The 19,873-nt window shown below is 34.7% G+C and overlaps 1 protein-coding gene across 2 annotated transcripts in view; it reads left to right on the top strand.

The window, feature by feature from the left end:
* The first annotated feature begins 17,468 nt into the window (after positions 1-17,468).
* Spag16 (sperm associated antigen 16) overlaps positions 17,469-19,873 on the top strand; it is a 775,603-nt gene continuing 773,198 nt past the window's right edge. Inside the window, exon 1 of one of the 2 annotated variants that reach the window (XM_042679127.1) lies at positions 17,469-17,595. In XM_042679127.1, coding sequence (XP_042535061.1) covers positions 17,469-17,595 — 127 coding nt within the window. The remainder of the gene's footprint in view (positions 17,596-19,873) is intronic. The other variant, XM_042679126.1, reaches the window with a different exon arrangement.

Raw genomic sequence — 19,873 nt, 5'->3', positions numbered from 1 at the left:
AAAATATAAACAAAAGATGTTTATTTGGTTCATAGTTCTGCAGGGTGGAAAATGCATCTCCTTTAATAATGACATATCTCTGTTCCTGAGGGTAGATCTGTTTTGACTTAATCACCATTTTAAGGCTCCAGTTCTTAATATCATGACAATTCAATTTTATGATGAGCTTAGAGAAAACATTCTGAAATAAAGGTTCTACTAGGTCTAAGTAACACGCTTTGTCCTCTCAGCCATCCTGCTAGTGTGGCAACCTGCTGGGTGATAGGGCCTTTTCACCTAGCTCTAGAGCTGAGCAAAGCCATTTTTTTGAATTGCAGATGCTTAGTTCTCAGAGAGCACTGCTTCAGAGCATATTCAGATATCATGTTGTTTAGTCCCAGGAATGCTCCAGAGAATGCTCTCCCTGACTATTCCCCATGGCAAACATGTGATTTCTGTCTTTAAAAACTTGGTTGCAAGCTCTGTTCTGTGCTGCAGACAGGAATCCACCTGCAGCCACCAGCTCTCCAATAAAGACTCCTAATTTGACTTCTCAAGATGTGGCTTCTCTGTTGCTCTTCAATCAAGTTCCAATATAACAATTCAAGCCATAGTATTTTATGTGTCTGTGTGCTTTTCACACCTAAAGTTAAATGGGATGCCATCATTTCACTTCATACATCTATACATCTCACATGAATAAAATTCATCTAGATACTCCCAGTGTACTTTTGGGTATCATTTTTAGAAACAAAAGCAGACTGTTATTTTTTCCTGTCACATTCAGATTGCCAGTTATTTTGGAAGTGTGATACAAAGCCATGGAAATACTTTGTGGTTTTTGTTTGCTTTTTTTTTTTTTCTCTTACAGTTATAAGGCTTGAACTAAGAGACTGGATGCTGTCCCTGAACTCTTTTGCACAGGCTATAATTCCACCACTTTGAACCACAGCTTTATTTTTGTTTTGTTTTGTTTTGTTGGTGGTGGTTAATTGGAAATAAAAATCTCATGGGGACTTTTCTGCCTGGGCTGGCTTCAAAGCACAATCCTCAGATCTTAACTTCCTGAATAGCTGGGATTATAAGTGTGAGCCACCAGCACCTGGCTTGTTTGCTTTTTAAACTGTTTTTGAGGTTGTTCATTGCTACTTTTACCCTAGTTATTAGCATATATTAGTTGTACAAAATAATGTTCTTTGATTATATTTTCCCCTTATTAGTCTTGCATCCCTTCCCCTCCCACTAGTCTCTTTCTTTTTCCTAAGTAGTCTCTCTCTTCTCTCATATCTTTTAAAAAAAAATCTAGTTTTACATATGGAAGAAAACATAATATTTGTTGTACTGACTCATTCATTTGTCTTAATATGATTTCCAGTTCCATCCATTTTCCTGAAAATGATGTATTTTCATTCTTTATGGAAACTGAGTGTAACTTGAATTGTGAAAAATTCCATGATAAATAGTTGCACAAGCAGCTTTAGTGCATTCTGAATTCGATTTCTTTCGGTACAACTCCTGGAATGAAACAGATGATCATATAGTAATTCTATTTTTAGCATTATTTGTGGACCCTCCATACTGATTTCCATAATAGCTAGACTAATTTACAGTTGCCACCAACAGTATGTAAGTGTTCCTTCTCTGCACCCTAAGTTCACTGACAATTTTTTTTGCTATTGTCTAGTGTGTGTGTGTATGTGTGTGTCTGTGTCCATGTCTGTATGTGTGCTTCAAGAAGGAATCTCAGTGTCAGTTTGATTTCTATCTCCCTAATGGCTCAAAATGTTCAGCAGTTTCTCACATATTTATTTGCCATTTGTGCTTCTTCTGAGAACTGTCAAATTCATTTGCTATTTCTGCCTGGTAAAGATAATCCTGCGGGCAGTGTAAACAGTAGCCATTTTGGAGGTGGAATTAAAGTCATTGTATCACTTTAGAGCAATGTCAGCAATCTTTTTCTGAGTGGCAATTAAAGTAACATTGGCATAGTTGTCTTCTGGAGAAAGCTTTTATGATTCTGAAAATTTTTTTAAAAAGGAGCTAGAAATTAGAATTTGATAATCAGCTATATATGCAAATATTGGTGACCTCTCAAACTACTGCGTGACTAGCCAGAGAAAACTTTAATATCTTTAATAATTTGGACAAGCACTATAACAAGCATTGTTTGCATGTGCTATTTTTTCATCTCTTCTGCCCCATTCTGAGAGCACCTGTTGGAAATCTACTAAAAAAAATACATATAGCAGGTCAGTGTCTCACAAACTTCAGCTTCCATCATAATCCCTAAAAAACCTATTAAAACAGAGCTCCAACTGGGAGAGTCTGGCTTTAGTAAATTCAGGATGGCTTGCAGAATTTTTACTTCCAATGAGTTCCCAGCTGATGTTGATGTTACAAGTCTGAGCACTGAACTGAGAACAATTTTGAAAGGTTATTTTGGTTTTCCTTCTTTTGTTAGTGTGAACTTTGTTTGCTTTGCTGGCCTTTATTTTATTCTTACTCTACCTATATTTTTGTACCTACTCATAGTTTAAGCAACATTTTTCAAATTTGATGACTACTATACACTGTGATGACCCCCCCTGAAAAAAATGAGAAATTAGAAACAGAACAAAATTTTTGATTATTAAGAATAGGACCAAACTTGAAAGACAGGATTTTCTGTAGAGAAAAACACCAAGCTAGTCATTAAAAGGAAAAATTCCAAAAATAAAAAATTGAAGTAAATTGTTAAACGCCCGGTTACTGGAATTCGGTAAATAACAGCGAAAGAGTCAGAAAACCTGGAAAATGGTTTGATTTTGGGGTGTGATAAGTAAGAAATTTGGAATATGGTTTTGCTTTGAGGACTCATTGCTTTGCTTATTGAGACTGTAATTGCTATTTCCCTAACTTGCTTCTTTGATGGGAAGATTTGGGATAAGGGCTTTGCCTTGTGACTAATTTTCTTGGCTATAACTTTGTCTTGGACTTATGGCCTTGGTTATTGAAATGGTTATTGGAATTGCCATTTTGTAATCACTAACTGCTAGTTCTATTTCTGGACTTGCTTCTTTGCTGATCACTAAACTACTACTGGCTACCTGAGAGTCCCCCCATCTTCCCCCCGCCCCCCACACACACCATGGATCTTGCCTTTAAATACCCAGAGCTATTTGACTTTATTGCTGGTCTTCACAGTCTTGGTGTAGTGGAGGTCAGTCATCATGGCTACTATAGATTCCTAGCCAAATTGAATAAGTATTGGTGAATGCTTTCACCATGGGTTCGAGTGCCACCTGCCCCAGGAAGTTGGGATACCTCAACATTACTGGAAGAGGAAACCCTTCTTCAGTAGTTTTTCAAATTAGAATCATCTATTGCATTTTCAGCATCTCAACATAAGACACAATGTGCTCTTTAGCTTTGAATCCCCACTGTCCTATCAGCAGTATGCAGCTCTGAACATTCTATATTATAGAAATGAGTAAATATGCATTTCATTTTGACGTTTCTTGAAAAGGCCTGGAGAAATTGAACATAGAATTTTTAAAGTCTGAAACTTAACTATATGGAAGATAATAAAACACAGAAGGAAAAATACAGGGTCTATAAGAAGATAATTTACTATGATTAAACTAAAATCATTTTGAATCTTAATTTATCAAAAGCTTTGCTTAAAGTAGGGTATGGTGGCTTATGCCAAATATGAGAACTTGATGGGTCATGAGTTCTAGGCCGGATTGAACTACTAAAGGAGACACTGTCAAAAGAATAAAAAAGACAAAACAAAGCAGAAAACCCTTTTATATGATGTTTCTTTTATATTATGTTTCTTTATTATTTGTTTGGTATTTTATGGTACAATATATCAAGAAGAAGCAATTAGTGCAGGTATATTGATCAGAAACAAGATAGGATAGAATAAAATTCAATAGAATTTTACTTGAAAATAATTTTCAGATGACACTAGTTAAAATTCAACCACTATTACATCAGCAAAGTGGATAGAATTGAAATAGTAAATAATAATTCACAGGACAAAATGAAATGATTTAAATCAAGGCATTCATCATAATAATGGAAAGATATATAAAAATATATTTTCAACTAAAAAGACCTGTATAATCTATGTACGAGGTATATAGTAAATAGTTTTTATTATTTGTATATATGTTTGAAACAGAACCCCTCCTCTCTATTTTTTTTTTTTCAGTCATGGGGCTTGAACTATGGGCCTGGGCACTGACTTTGAGCTCTTCAGCTCAAGGAGTGTGCTCTATCACTTGAGCCATAGCACCACTTCCAGTTTTCTGGTGGTTTATTAGACATGAGAGTCTCACTGAGTTTCCTATCCTGGCTGGCTTTGAACAGCAATTCTCAGATCTCAACCTCCTGAGTAGCTAGGATTACAGGTGTGAGCCATCGGCACCAGGCAACAGAACTCTTTTATACTATAAATATATGAAATCTAATTAATAGACATAAACTAAAATTTTATGTCTATATCTTTTGACAGGAAAACTCACTTTGATTAGGAAGGTAGTCCTTTACAATTTATACTAAGATTTCATTGTTTCAACGAAAATCCTACTATTTCACTTGGCTGAAAAGATAGCATATAAAAAATGATACTAATGTTTATCACTTGAAAACAAAAGCTAAGAGTATGCAAAGGAAACAGGAGAATTAATTTGATTTTCCAGATGTCAGAATATTAAACCTAAAAAAAAGCATTAAGCACAATTAAATAGGCATTGTTTATTACAGAGACAGATAAACAGATTATAAGGAAAGAACAAATATTTCCTAGGCAAATCTCAGTTAAATGAGATTTGGATATGTAAAAATGATGATTTAATCAATGAGAAAGAAGAAATGATTTTTTAAAAGGTTCTGGTATTTTTGGACACCCATTTGGAAGAAATGAAATTATAATCTACTTAATTTCTTGCATAACAATAAACTCCAAATAAATTAAAGACTTAATTAAGTATGTAGAACAAAACAATATGTGTTTTCAAGAATATCAAGAAAGATGTTTATATAATCTAAGGTTTTGTTACCAGTGCCAATGTCTATAAAACCTGGTTCAGGTTTTGAATATTTTCCAGCATTAAAGACCTCATAATAATATATGAAGGACAATGGAAAAAGTGAATTTACTTCTAGTTTTAGCCAAAACTTTACAGATAGAAAATTTTAAAATCTATTTTTCTTGCCAACAGTAGTTTTGTAGTTTATAGCAAATATGACACAAAGTCCAGTCACAGTAAAACCAGAAAAGGTAAAAGGACCAATGTCCTACGTCAGACCTTGGGCAAATAGGAAGAGACTATATCTGAAAAATAGCTGAAAAGGGAGGGGTGGACATGGCTTAAGTAACTTGTGTCTGGGTAAAAATGATTGTCATTCTCATCCTAGAGATGACTAGTTTCAGCCTACTGAAAGTGGTATTGCTTTCTAATAAATTCCTATCACTTTCTCTACATTTCATATCCTGCTTGAAATCTTCTTTTTGAAGACCCAAGGACAAAGGTAGATAATTCCACCAACTCTAGGTCATCTCTTCAGTGACAATGTTACCTCCAGAAGAGTAAAAAATTGCTGGGAACTATGCATAGATGACATTAATGTGAGATATTTCCTTTGTGAAATCTAGCAAAAATTTTTAATTAAAAGTAAATACAACACAGAACATACTTATTCTATGAGAAAATAGTATCTATAACATAGAAATCAAATCATCATTAATAATTATTATATGGCTGGGCACTGGTAGCTTAGGCCTCTCATACAAGGTACTGTGGAGACTGAGATCTGTAGGATCATGGTTCAAAGCCAACTTTGGCAGAAAGCCCTCAAGTTCAGTCTCCAGAATCACCAGTATAAAGCCTTGCTGGATTTGTGACTCAGTAGTCAAGCAAGGTAAATGAACACATATGAGACCCTGATTTCAAAGCTCAGCACCATTGTGTGTGTGCACATGAATTTTATTATAGTGCTAATGATAGTTTTATAAAGTGAAGGTTAAATAAGGAATGGATCAAGAAAATTATATATATATATATATATATATATATATATATATATATATAGTAATAAGATGTACAAGACACTATGTTGAAAACGAACTTTACAACTTCGGGGGAAGGGGGAGTGGAGGGCAGAATTGGGGAGGTAGGGAGGGAAGGGATGGTAGGGAAAAAATTAAGGAGGAAGTATAATGCTCTACTCATTACCTTACTCATGTAACTAACCCTCTGTATATACTTTTACAATTAAAAATATATAAAAAGTTAAAAAAAATTAAAAAAAATCTATTGATACATTAAACTATAGAACAGCCACATAAAAAAAGTAACCTTTACTAATGCAAATTGACTTGGATGATTTAAGGCATTTTTGAGTAAGAATAGTAAGAGAAGAAAAAAATATATGTCATCCCATTTTTGTAAAATTACTGTCTATTAATATTCACAGAGTATGCATATATGAACTGTGAAGGGTCAGATCTTTCTACTACTTTTTAAACCATCAAGATATCTTGCTTTTTTTTTGGACCTTGTATCTTGCCTTACTAAAACATATAAATATGTTCTCCAAAAGTGGTATAAAAAGAGTTCTTTATATGTAAGGGATTTTGACATTATTCTTTAGTAAGGTCAATCAATCACTACAATTTAAGTATTACCTGTTTAAAATGTTAATGACTTTTTTACTTTTGAGAAGTATAAACATAAATAATAATAATAAGAAAACAATTAAGAGAGCCAGGCATGTTGATGTACAACATGTAATCCCAGCACTTAAGAAGATGAGACAGGAAATGACCAATTTGAGGTTAGTTGAGAGTACACAATGAGAAATTGTCTCAAAATAAAAAACCAACTAAAAAATAAAAAGAATTTCTAAAAGAGAAAAATTCAGAGTACTCTCTGAATCTGTGTTTCATTTATTTCTTCTAAATAACAATCCTAAATCTTAAAATTACAAAATTCTAAATGTTGTGCTAAGTATGCAGGAGTAGCTTCCAAGCAAGAATCATGAATTGGCTTAAGGGATTGTAGAAAGAAAATGAGAGGATGACTATTTCTTAGGAAATAGGTGGTACTGTTTCAGGGAGGGTCCTTAGGCATTAGGAGTCCTGCAGGAAGTACCATTCTGGGAGTGAAACCTGGTCAACAGCCAGAGCCCTGATGCCAAAGAAAGACCAGTGTTTCAGAAGAAGACAACATTTTCTGGCTTTTGTTTCATCATTTCTGAGAGTTTGGAATACTGCAACAGGCAGGACAGAGGTAGATTATGAACTGCCCTCATCTCAGTTTTGGTTTATAGTGGGGAGGAGCAGTGAGGCCATTTAGTCCACAGTAAAAATGAAAAGATTTTGTTGAGCGAAAAGTGCTGATGCGTAGGGACCACACCTGGAGCTGGGATCCCAGGAAACAGCCCTGAGGGCCAGCACACATTGGTGGTTAAGCATTCTGGGCTAGGGCAGGCAAAGGGGGAGGCTGGGTGTTGGTTTTAGCCAATGATTGTTACAAGAAATGCCTTAAGTTTGAATTTTCCCCCAAGGTTTTGCTGATGGGAAGCTGGGGAATAGAACAAAGGGTGGTGATGGTTCCTCTGGGTTAGGGCTCCCTCTGCTCAGAAAACAGCAGAAGCAGAGTTGCAGAGTTACAGAGTTACAGGGTTACAGAGTTACAATTGCAGTTACTAGCTAAAGTAACCAGTTACCAGGGAAGTCTTATCCACAGCACACTTACACTTATATCTTAAAATCATTCATTATCCATTTTACACAATCCAAGTCAAATATCATATTCCATCTTTATGTCCTCCACCATGTCAGGCTAACACTGTAAATAAATTCATTTTTCTACTTCTCCTGTATTACAACATTGTTCTTTGTTAAGGAAAGTGTACCAAGCTTTAAACCCAGGGATTTTGGTAACCTCATCTGCCCAACCTTCCCAATTTGGTCAGCTTTGGTTAGAAAATGGGAATGACTGGTCTCATTCTTAGTTGTGGAGTGTGCCAGGGTTTGAATCAGAGCTAAATATGGAATAAAGCCCACTTAAAAATATTAAATTATACAAAAAACAGAAAAGAAATTAAATTATAAATTATTATGTACACAAAGGAGTATTGTATACTGAAAATTATGTGTTAGTTCTTAATATACTGGCAAGGTCAATGGCTGAACTATTCTGTTAGATATATTTTATACCAGTGAACATACTTTTTCACAGTACTGATAATCTAGTGTATATATTATATAGCAGAATATTTTTGAAAGGATATAATAGAAATATGAAGCATGCTATGTTTATGATGAAAAGAATAAATTGCTTATGATAGAGGAAAAAAGAATTACTAATCTGTCATCCTTTTATTTGTTTTGCATGTATGACAGTGTTGTGATAGAACATGCTAACACTGAATGAACAGGTTAACTCCCATAAGGGACTTACATTGTTCATGAAGAGGCTGAAAATAAGTACAAGATGTTGGAGTACCTCACCAATTGGCTAATCTTTCTGTAATCAAACAATTGCTTGTTCCAGAGGGTAGAGTTCATCTTAACCCAGTAAATGAGAGTGCTGGTGTAATGCATCTATTCTCTCTGCATCCAGATATCCTAATCTTTTGTTCAGTAACTGCTTGAAAGGATTATTTGGGGATCAAATGAAATATTCGAAATAGAGCACTCAGTGTACGTTTGCTTAAATGTTGTTCTCATTCTCAGCATTGATAAGAAAACAAAACTCATGAAACCACTCAAGATTTTAAGTTGTGCTCGGCTCAGAGTTCCTCTATATAGTTGCCTCCAGGTGTGTGGGGCCACCAAAGCCTAGGGGTAAGTAGTGTACAAGCAACAGTGGCCAGGAATGCTTTGGGTAATGGTAGGCAGTATGCAGAGTGGGTCTCCTGGTTGTCAAATCATATAGAAAAGCAGATGTTCAGAAACATTACTCAGATTAGTTTTTACCCAGAAGCCAATATCATGAGTTATCTTATTTAAGAGTTGATTGTTCATGCATGAAGCTTCTGTGGAAAATAGAATATTTATTTCTATCTGAAGTCCAGTATATGATCTTTACAGTCTTTGTACTTTGTGGGATGCTAATCTAAAATTCCTGGACTGGAGGCATGGATCAAATGGTAGAGAACTTTTCTTGCCAGCAGAGATACCAAGTTTAAACCTTAGCATGTCCAAATAAAAAAAAAATTCTTTATTGTCCATCAATAAATTTTAAGTTCTTCAGTTTCTCTGAACTATTTAAATGTTCTCTTATTACTAAATTCACTTCTCTATTTTATTAATTAGTTAATTTCTGAAACAAGGTCTCCCTATGTAGTTGCGGGTATCCACAAACTCACAATAGCCTTGCCTCAGCCCCCGGGTGGTGCTGAGATTACAGACATGCCCCAACCATACAAGCTTAGGCTTACGCCACTCAAAAATGATTTTTTCTATGTTTATTCATTTCCCTGCAAATAACATATTATTCTTCCTAAAGGATGAATAAAATTTCATTATACATACCTATATTTGCATATATAATATTTTCTTTATATATAATATTCTCTCGATTCATTTATAAATTGAAGGGCATCTGGGCTATTATATTATGAATTGAGTATTGTGAATAGTGCTGCAATCAATATGAATGTTTAGATACATTTATGATATCCTGAATCCTGACTTGCAGAATTGCAGATAAATGCCCAAGAGAGATGTTGCTAGATTATAGTCAATCTATTTTCAGTTTTGTGATGATTCTCCACACTGCTTTCCTAGTGGTTGCATTACTTTATATTTGCACCAATAATATAATAAAGTCCCTTTTCCATACATTCTCATGGACATTTGTTGTTCATATTCTTGATTTTGGCCTTTCATTTGTATTTCTGAAAAGTGTCTTTAGTACCTTTGCTAATTTATTAATTTGGTTATTGAATTGGGGGGTTAGCCTTTTGAATTTCTTGTATATTCTAGGCATTAGACACTTGTCAGATGTATAGCTAGCAAAGATCATAAACTAGTCTTCAAGCTGTCTTTTTAGCTTTATGTATTTCTCTGCATAAAAGCTTTTTAGTGTGATGCAATTCCATCTGTCAATTCTCTCTCTTATTTTCTGAGTCCCTGGAATTCTACTCAGGAAGTTCCTGACTATGCCAATAAATTCCACTATTGTCCACATTTTTCTTTTCTTAAAATAGTTTTGAGGTTTCAGGTCATACACTGAAGCCTTTGAATCACTTTGGATTGCTATTACTACCAAGTTAGAGACTTCTGCAAATACATCTCTTATTTTTCTAGCACCAGCTGTTAAAAAGGCTATCCTTTTTTCCAACATATATTTTTGGCTAATTGTCAAAAAATCAGATGGCTTTAAATATTTTGGTTCATTTTTGTGTCTTCTCATCTGTTACTTTGATCTTCAGGTCTGTTTCCATACTAGTGCCAAGATGTTTTATTCCTATGGCTATGTAGTAAAGTTTGAAGTCTGGAATTGTGGTACTACCAGCTTCTGCCTCTCCTCCCCACAAGATTGCTTTTAGTTCTGTGTGGATTTTTATATTGTTTTTTCCATCTGTGCAAATAATTTCATTTATTCTTCATGGGTATTGCATTGGATTTGTGGATTGCCTTTGGCTAGTTTATTTTTCTTCTGGAGATTTTTCACAAAACCTAAAACATGTGTGCTTTTGGTCATTTAATTTATAATTAACTAATAAGGATTCAATAAATATCCTAAGACTTTTAAGCAGGCCTTAAAACAAGTACAGATTTTTAATTAGGGCTTAAAACAAGTACAGATTTTGAACTGAATATATTATCATTAGATATAAAATTGAGTACAATAATAAAACTGATTAATTCTTTTGTATTTCACATACAGGTCTTGGATATTCCTTCCTGCTTTCTACTATCTCATCTATTATCTTAGTTTCATTGCATCTGTCTGTGTTTTGTCTGTGAATATTCAATTTGTAGGTTCCTGATTTTGATAAATAGTTTAAGATACAACAGTCTATGGTAACAATTCCAAAAATCCATCAGCCTAGAAACAATGTACCCACTGGTTTATCTACTACCAAAACTGCTTTCCCATCAAAAAAGGGAATGCTACTAGTAAGACTTATTCTTTGAGGTAGAGAAAGATTCAAACTCTGCTTCAAAAGAATTGAGAATAACATCATGTTAGAGGAAAAGTTTTCTTATCTACCCTTTCCTCTCTCCCTCCTTTTCTGCTTTTCTATCCTTTGTTTCTCTTAATTTGTTTCTATCTTTATCTTCAAGTATTTTCTTTATTTATTTTTTTCTATTGGTATGCATAATTTTGAACATGTTAAGAAAAGTGATAATCACTTAGGAATTTTATTATACATTAGGCTCATCTATGTAGTTTCAAATATGGAATTTGATGATCAGAAAATACAAAATATCTGGAAGAGGATTCATCTACTAAGGCTATCTTAGAAATCAGTAGGCCTATTAAATAGTAGAATTATCTGTAGCCAGTCTCTACTATCTGAAGCGGTGATTAGAAATGTGTTAGACATTTACTATCAGGGTTACCATCATACTCTTCCCAGTCACACTTACTTTTCTACCCACATGATTTCCCAACTCCTATGCCCAACATAGTGCTGATTTCTGCATAATTCTCTCTTTCCTACTTCTTTTTTATTATGTAATATTTTCTTCCCTCCAGTTCATAGAAAAAGAGCCTTTTTAGTGGAAAAGATTGAGAATGATCCAAGGAATCTCTGGGCTCCTAACATAGCCCACTCAGTTCTTTCTTACCTAAGAGAGTGAACTGGGTTTCTTTTATCTGGGATAAAAAGCATTTTTAGATCGAAATATATAATTTTAGTTTTAAATGTTTAAAGGCATGTCATCTATCAGACTTTTTTTTGAAGAGCAAGAATGCTTAGCATGAGATCTACCCATAAAGAATTTTGTCTTTTTCCAGTATCTGTGTGGAGGTTGATTAAATTCAAGGCTTTACATTGGCTAGACATGTACTACTAATTGTGTCAAAACCCCAATTATTTTACTTGTAATTTCTCAGATAGGGTTTCATACATATTTTCAGGTTGGTCTCAGACCTTGATCCTCCTACCTTTATATTCCAAGTAGCTGGAATTATGGGCAGTGCCACTATACTTAGAAGTCTCTGCTGTGTGTGTGTGTGTGTGTGTGTGTGTGTGTGTGTGTGTGTATGTGTGTGTGTGTGTTTGCTAACACCAGGGCTTTATCTCAAGGCCTCACACTCTCTACCACTTGAGCCATGCCTCCAATTTCATCTCTCTCAATGTAATTTTCAATGCACACTTTTTCATTGCATATTTTTTGAAAAACATCTTACCATTAAAATAGCTCTTCAAATAGTACAGGAGTAACAGATATTCTCTATGGAGTCCATTTATCAGCTAGAACTTGTTCAACTGTGATAGAAAGCCCAAAAGAAACTAGCTTAAGCAAAATGAATGTATGTTTCCAATAAGAAAAGGTCAAGGAATGAAGCTTGTTCATGGCAATAGTAGAATAGAAGTTCAAACACTTATTCACACCTACCTTACTATGCATGTAGTACATCACCTTGAAAATAATATTAAATTTAGAAAAATCTACCAAGAAGTTGCAGAGATAGCATATAAAGTTCCTACATACTCATATCCAGCTTTCTCATTAATATACATTAATATGGTACATTTCTATGTTCCATTGAACCAATGTCAACTCATTATTATTAACTAAATTCCATTCTGTGTCCAGATATTCATAGCTTTTACCCAATGTCCAATTTTCTTTCTTTTTTTTTTGGTCGGTCGTGGGGCTTGAACTCTAGGCTTGGGCGCTGTCCCTACGCTCAAGGCAAGCACTCTACCACTTGAGCCAAAGCGCCACTTCCGGTTTTCTAGTGGTTTATTGGAGATAAGAGCCTCACGGACTTTCCTGCCCGGGCTGGCTTTGAACCGTGATCCTCAGATCTCAGCCTCCTGAGTAGCTAGGATTACAGGCGTGAGCCACCGGCGCCCGTAATGTCCACTTTTCTGTTCTAAGATACCACATTACGTTTAATCATCTTTCTTCTTTTTATGCCAAGAATTTCTTCACTGTCCTTGCTTTTAATGATGGTGCCAGTTTAGATGTCTGGAAAGGTAAGTATAATGCTACATCATTGAGGCTTGTCTGATGTTTTGGAAGTTATGGTTTTGGGGAGCAAGAATTAAGATATGTCATTCCATCACTTTGTATTAAGGGTCCAAATTATCAATTCAACTTATCACTGTTGACTTTAATGCTATTGACCTGATTGAGACTTGGTTTATCAGCCTTCTCCAACGAAAAAACGTTCTTCTTCCTCCTCTACCTCCCACCACCTCTCCATCAATTTTAATAAGGGATTCACTGTAGTTAGCCCACAACTGAAGAGTGAAGAGTTATAGTCTACTTTCTAGAGTGACCATTATCTATGTATTAATTGCAACTATTTTTTACAGGAGGCTTGTCTAGTTTCCATTTATTTATCAACATACTGAATTGTTTATGGCTGAATAAAATCATGGATATTTAATGCTGCATAATACTCCAACTATATTTTCATTAATTTTGTTCTCATTATCTTACTTTGTCCATTGGCAACTCTCTCAGTTGACTGTGTATTTTAACATAACATCATGAGTTATGACTGAGAATTTAAGTAGAGTAGAACTTTTAAACTTTATGGAGCTGTAACATTCTCCACAGTTGCCTTGTAATTTCCTACCCCAGTATTAGAATTAGCCATTTTTTCCAAGAAACCATTATTATTATTGGAAAATGATAAAAGAAAAAAGATCAGAGTATTGTGTTCACTTTTTATTGTTTTCTTTTACATTTAATTTTATTTTGTTTATTGTTGGTATCTTAGCTGTCAAGATATTTTATCTGAGCTTGGATTTTCTCTTAATTTAGACAGGTCTTTCAGATTGATTCAATAGTGGTAGAAATTTTCTTTATATTTCCAAGTTTAGTATAGCACTCTTAGGACTTAAATGCCAAAGGACAGTACAAGAGTTCTCTTTCTCAGATTCCCAACAAATCTCGACCAGATTTGGCTCTATTTAAAGAAGTGATTCCAGATTTTTCAGTGAAGTCAAGAGAAATAAGCTGCTCTTTGGGGTTAATATTCCATCATATATTTCACACCACAGACAACAGCCTAACAATATGGGAGAAGTAGATCTTCACATGAAGATTAATGAAAAGGAAAAATATATAGTGTATGATTGGAATAACTACTATTATGTCTATGAATTCAGAATTTCTAAAACTGGCTACCACTCACAGTGAAGTTTTGAAAGAAAAGAAGAAAGCTACTTTTCTATAAAGATGTACCACTAAATGGCTTGAACTGTATTGGTAACAAATGGATGCTCATAACTTCTGAAAATTGAATAGTACTTTGCTATATATTTGCATATGAGTTTTCCTGCTTTGAAACTACAAGTGTAGAAAGTACATCCATTGTCAGACTTTATTCTGGCTTTGCTTTTATAAATAATTATACTTGTATATAAAGGAAGAATTTAGTCTTGGAGTATATTAAAGTTGTTGTCCTTTGTGATTGCTGCTTCATTTTCTCTGCCTCCTTTGGTTTTCTTTATTGGCTTTTTTCAGGGATATATTCAAAGGGAAAGTAGACAATTTGCAACTCATTCATCAGAGAGGTAAAGCACATTTTCTTCTTCTACTTTCAAGGAAGTTTGTAAAATGTAATAAAAAGGCAAGGATATAGGATTAAAAATAAATCTTAACTACTATGACATGAACTTTTTGTTTTCTCTTGGTGATGTTTTAATATCCATTTTTAATTAAGCAGTAGGTAACAATTAAAATTTCAATCTATATTGACTATTTTAAAATATATTCTTTGCAATGACATAACATTTAAGCTATTAGAAGTCATTTGCTTTCTGGTTTTAATCTGAAGGAAATTATTGTTTTTGTTTACATTTATATATAAAATATAATTGCTTTAAAATATTGCTCACTTATTGTAAAGATCAAAATATTTATAAAGTAAGATGTTTTCTTTTAATTTGACTTTTTAGAAACATTGGTAGTTATGTCTCTATGAAATGCATTTTAAGTTGTTGAGACAAAAAATCTTAGGTGACTTTTAAGTTTGAAACCCATTATATGGATTTAAAGATTAGTGATTAAGTTCAATCCTTAGTTATTTGAATTCTACATTGAATTCTACATTTTTGTTTATTTGATTTTTTTTTGTTAGACAACTTTTTAAAAGATTTTTTTACATGAATCTTTCCTACTTATCCTTTATACATTGGACCCTAGTTCTTAATGATACTATTAAACTATTCATTCTTTAAAAAGTATTGGATCTTTCTAAAAATATTTAATTTTTGCCTTAAAAATTGTGTCTATATATTTGTTATAATATACTAGTTTGAACTTGGTAATATTTACGTTTTTAAACAAATTTTATTCACATTAATTATTAAAAGCATGTGATACACAAGACATGATGATGGTACTTTTTGATTTACTTTATATTTTACATTTTATTTGTTTTTAGATATTGTAAGATATTAAATATTTTGAGAGATTAGGCCCCTAACATTGAGAGAAAATTATTTAAAGTATAGAAGAACTAATATATAAGCCTATCTGTAGAATGTGACATACTACATTTGTAGTCTAAGAAGATCCTTTGTAACAGACCAAAAGAAAAAAAAATACAGGTTTCTACATGTATTGCTAGGTATGAATAAAATTCAAGGCCTACGTTGACCACTCCTTATCTATGTCTTTCTTTTTAGGACTAGCTTTATAAAGAAGAACCTCCAGGATGGACATAATGACTCTTTCTGAAACATTCTTTTAAATCAGAAAATTCACTGATTTCAAAATTTCTCTCCTGAATTTTCAGTTTTTTGCTTTTGTTCCTTTCATGTAATGAGTGCTCAGAATGCTTGATGTGAAGTCAATGATAAAATAAAGGTTAGAAAATACATACATGTCAGGAATGGACTCTCCAAATACTGTGTATTTAATAATTCTAAAAAATCAAATTTATTGGAAATAGCTAGCAATTCTTAGTGCTACTGTATTAGTATTATGTTATTAATGCTTTGTTGATTCACCTTTCTCTGTTCAATTTCAAGTAGGTAATATTATTATTTTACAAACAAGGAAACAAGCCTGGAAACATTATTGGGCTCAAGATTAATGCAGCTTCTTTGTATCCAACACTCATGTTCACAATCACCTTTAGAACTTACCTTTTTTGGGAGGTGGGGGTCATAACTGGGAGCTTTGAGTCATTGTTTAATACCTGGTATTTATAAAGAAATACAAAATAAGGCCAGGCACTGGGGCTCATACGTGTAATTCTAACTACTCAAGGAGGCTGAGGCCTGAGGATCGGGGTTTGAAGCCAGCCCGTGCTGAAAAGTCCCCATAAGATTCTCATTTCCAATTAACCACTTAAAAACCGAAAGTGGAACTGTGGCTCCGAGTGGTAGAGCGCTAGCCTTGAGCAGAAGAGCTCAGGGACAGCCGCTAGGCCCTGAGTACAAGTCCTATGACCCACTAAAAACAATAACAACTAAAAAAAAAGAAAGAAAAGGAATGAAAAAGGAAAGAAATATAAAATTAAAAAGAATCTGCAAGGAAAAAGGCTTTGAAAATGCTTCTTATACACAATATTAACCTGAAGAAATTCCTGTCATAGCAGTAAGTGTTATTTGCCACATGATTGGGCAAATATCTATTATACATTATGTAGGGCCATTTTTGGGGGGGAGGGAAAGGCTTTAACTTAGCAAAAATCAATGCTACAAATGGATGCTATGGAGATTCTGCTACATCCTCCAAACAAAAACGTGTCTAGATAAACACATCAAAGATTATAAGACATGAATTGACTTAGGTGGCCACAGCTAATATTTGCTAAGCATCTGAATTACATTTGGCAGCTCTATCAATTATGATTATGGTCAGTCTATCAATTATGATTTCTAATACTTGCTTTTCTTCCTGCAGGCAAAGATTATTTTTCTCTTTCCCACACAGTTTTCCCTGGAAACATTTGGAGATCTTCAAACATCTAAAATTCAGGGATTAATAATGGGCTTGTAAGAATCCAGAGGCAGGCAATTCAGGGGAGGAAAGAAAGAAATGTGAGGATCAAAGTGTAAGTGAACCCCAAGTCGTCTCAGAAAATGTAATCCAAGAGGACTGCTTCTGGCATCTTGTCCACTCCGAGAGCTGCTTCCCGCGTCCTGAGCCCTGTGGTAACTAGGCAACGAGTTGCCCTGGTAACCTGGGAAAACACTGTGAACTCGGGTCGGCCTGGGTGCTTGGGTCTGGCAGGCAGGAAGAGGTGAAGGAGGCTAGTTCTCGCGAGAACCGAGTGAGGCCTTAGCGAAGTCTCCTCGCGCAGAGCCAGCACCTCAGGGAGGACGGTGGGGCCTTGCAGATGGCTCAACAGGAAGGGATGAGTTCCGCCCCTGTGCGGGTCCTGGAAGAAGCTTTGGGCATGGGTTTGACGACGGCTGGGGCAACTACAGATGAGGTGGCCGCAGAGGGCATCTACTACCTGGAACGTATCCTTCTGGTGAAGGCCCGCCCGCCTGCAGGGGTTGGGCCGCCTGGTGGGCTTGGAGGCCGAGGCCACGGTTTCTCACCGAGAGCGCCTGTTGGGGTCACCATCAGCCTGGTCCCCGAGAACCCCACTGACTCCCCCTTCCAGGACCATAGCCTTAGCTGCTCATCCTCTTCCAAGAGTTGGGAGACAGGCCAGACAGGCACTTGGTAACCTCCCAGTATGTGTTGGCTTGAGGGCTGGTATTTGTGTTTAAGTAGATAACAAATGGAGTTAGCCCTACTGGCATTTCATTGTGCTCCTAAACTGGCCCTGGAGGCTTTAGGATACTCTTAAGTAATCCTGTCTGGCAACACTTAACGGACTAGGCAGGCCCCTGGAGCTGAAGGTTCAACTACCCGATCTGTGATTCTGTAGAATGGTCTAGAGGTCCAGAGTTTGTTTCAGTAGTATTGCACCCCTGGGTGGTGGTTTCAACTTTAGCTGTTTATTAATAACAACAACAATAACGGTAATGATTAAATGATAGGATTTTTTTTTCTTCTTTTTTTGAGACTCGAGAGGCTGATGGAGAAAGTATGTTTTGATGGGTGATTCTTAGGAGAAATACCAGAAACACTGAATAACTTTATGTGGATGATTAACTTTTTCTTTGCAAGGCATTAGAGGTCCCTTCTTCGTGATATATATATATATATATGTATATATATATATATATATATATATATATATATATATATCTTACAAGAGAGATGGGGAAGGCTTGTGAGAAAAAGACATCTAACTCCATTCTTCAGATAAGAGAAAGGTGGTTATCTATTTTGTTCCTAAAGATATTAAGGAAATCCCAAAGTCTCCTTGATTTTTTTTTTGCATTTTTTGTCCAATCATTCCCCCTCACAAAATTTAGTTCAAGAGTTACAGCAGTGATTCATTTTGTGAGCTTTGGCAAGGCTGCTCAGGTTTAGTATACAAACTGTTAGCAAACTATGAAGAATTTAATGGAAAGATTAGAGAAAATATCCCATATTTCATTGGATGAAAAATTGAGGTTTATAGGAATGTAAGTTTAAAAAGTTTGAAATCAATTTAAATGAAATAAATGGGTGCTTCAGTGTCATAAATGATATTTTATGCTTCATTTTCATAGCTCCAACAGGCTGTCTTTTCTAGTAATACTCCTTTTAAACTAAAAATTGATTCACATTATTCTTTCTGAGTTCATAGTTGTTAGTGAATGGTAACAAATCATCTAGTCATTTTTGTTTTCATTAAAATGAATTCTGTAAACACAGATTAATTATTAACATGAGACTAACAGTGTGATCACTTTTTGCAGTACATGACAGGATTTGTGAAATACATGATGGCATTCTGACTCAATGAAATTTTTAATGATGAAAACTAGGTTTCTTAATTTGTAAGGACATCACAGATTCAAAATTGCCAACCTTTGGTGGTTTACATCTGTCATCAAATTGTTATGTTTGCATCCAGCTTCAAAAACAAATACTATTATTTTTAGGATTCTTATTATCCAGTTTGTGAGTTATCTAGCCACTTTTCTTCCATGTCTTTTTGGTTGAATAATTGCTATTTGGTGTTTCAACCAAATTTTCCATAGAATAGTAAAGTTAAACCAATCAGCTTTGTTATATGCAATGTTTACCAAATACTTATCCAAGGCTTTTTATGAGAGAAATCATTTCATGAATTAATACAGGCTGGAGCTTGAACTCAGGGCCTGAGTACTGTCCCTGCACTTTTGTGCTCAAGACTAGCACTGTACCTTTTGAGCCACAACTCTACTTCTGTCTTCATTTTTTTTTTTTTTTTTTTTTTGGTGGCTAATTAGAAATAAGAATTTCATGGATTTTTCTGCCTGGCTAGCTTCAAAAGGTGATCCTCAGATCTCAGCTTACTGAGTAGCTAAGATTGTAGGCATAAGCTATGAGTGCCTGTTAAAATATATTTTATTAGAATTCATCACAACTTGGATGAGATTTTTTCCCATTGTACTAGTAACCAGGGGCTACCTATTAATGTGTAGCTGTGGATATTTGGGAATACCCAATTCCAATTGGCAGATACAGGATAGAAAAAAAAATTGTAATAAGAGAGATAAAGGTTGATTCTTTTGGGGACTGGTCTGGAGAAAGACTGTACAAGGACGAGTAATGGAATACATGGACTCTGGATAGATAGAGCTTTCAACATACTACTTTGTTACTTCTTTACTCTTTGCTTCCCTAGTTAGCTTTCCTATTTCTATGCATTCT

The sequence above is a fragment of the Dipodomys spectabilis genome, unplaced genomic scaffold, assembly GCF_019054845.1.
Source record: "Dipodomys spectabilis isolate Male_0828 unplaced genomic scaffold, ASM1905484v1 ptg000051l, whole genome shotgun sequence".
NCBI classification, from domain to species: Eukaryota; Metazoa; Chordata; class Mammalia; order Rodentia; family Heteromyidae; genus Dipodomys; species Dipodomys spectabilis.
This window is presented reverse-complemented; position numbering and strand designations above follow the sequence as displayed.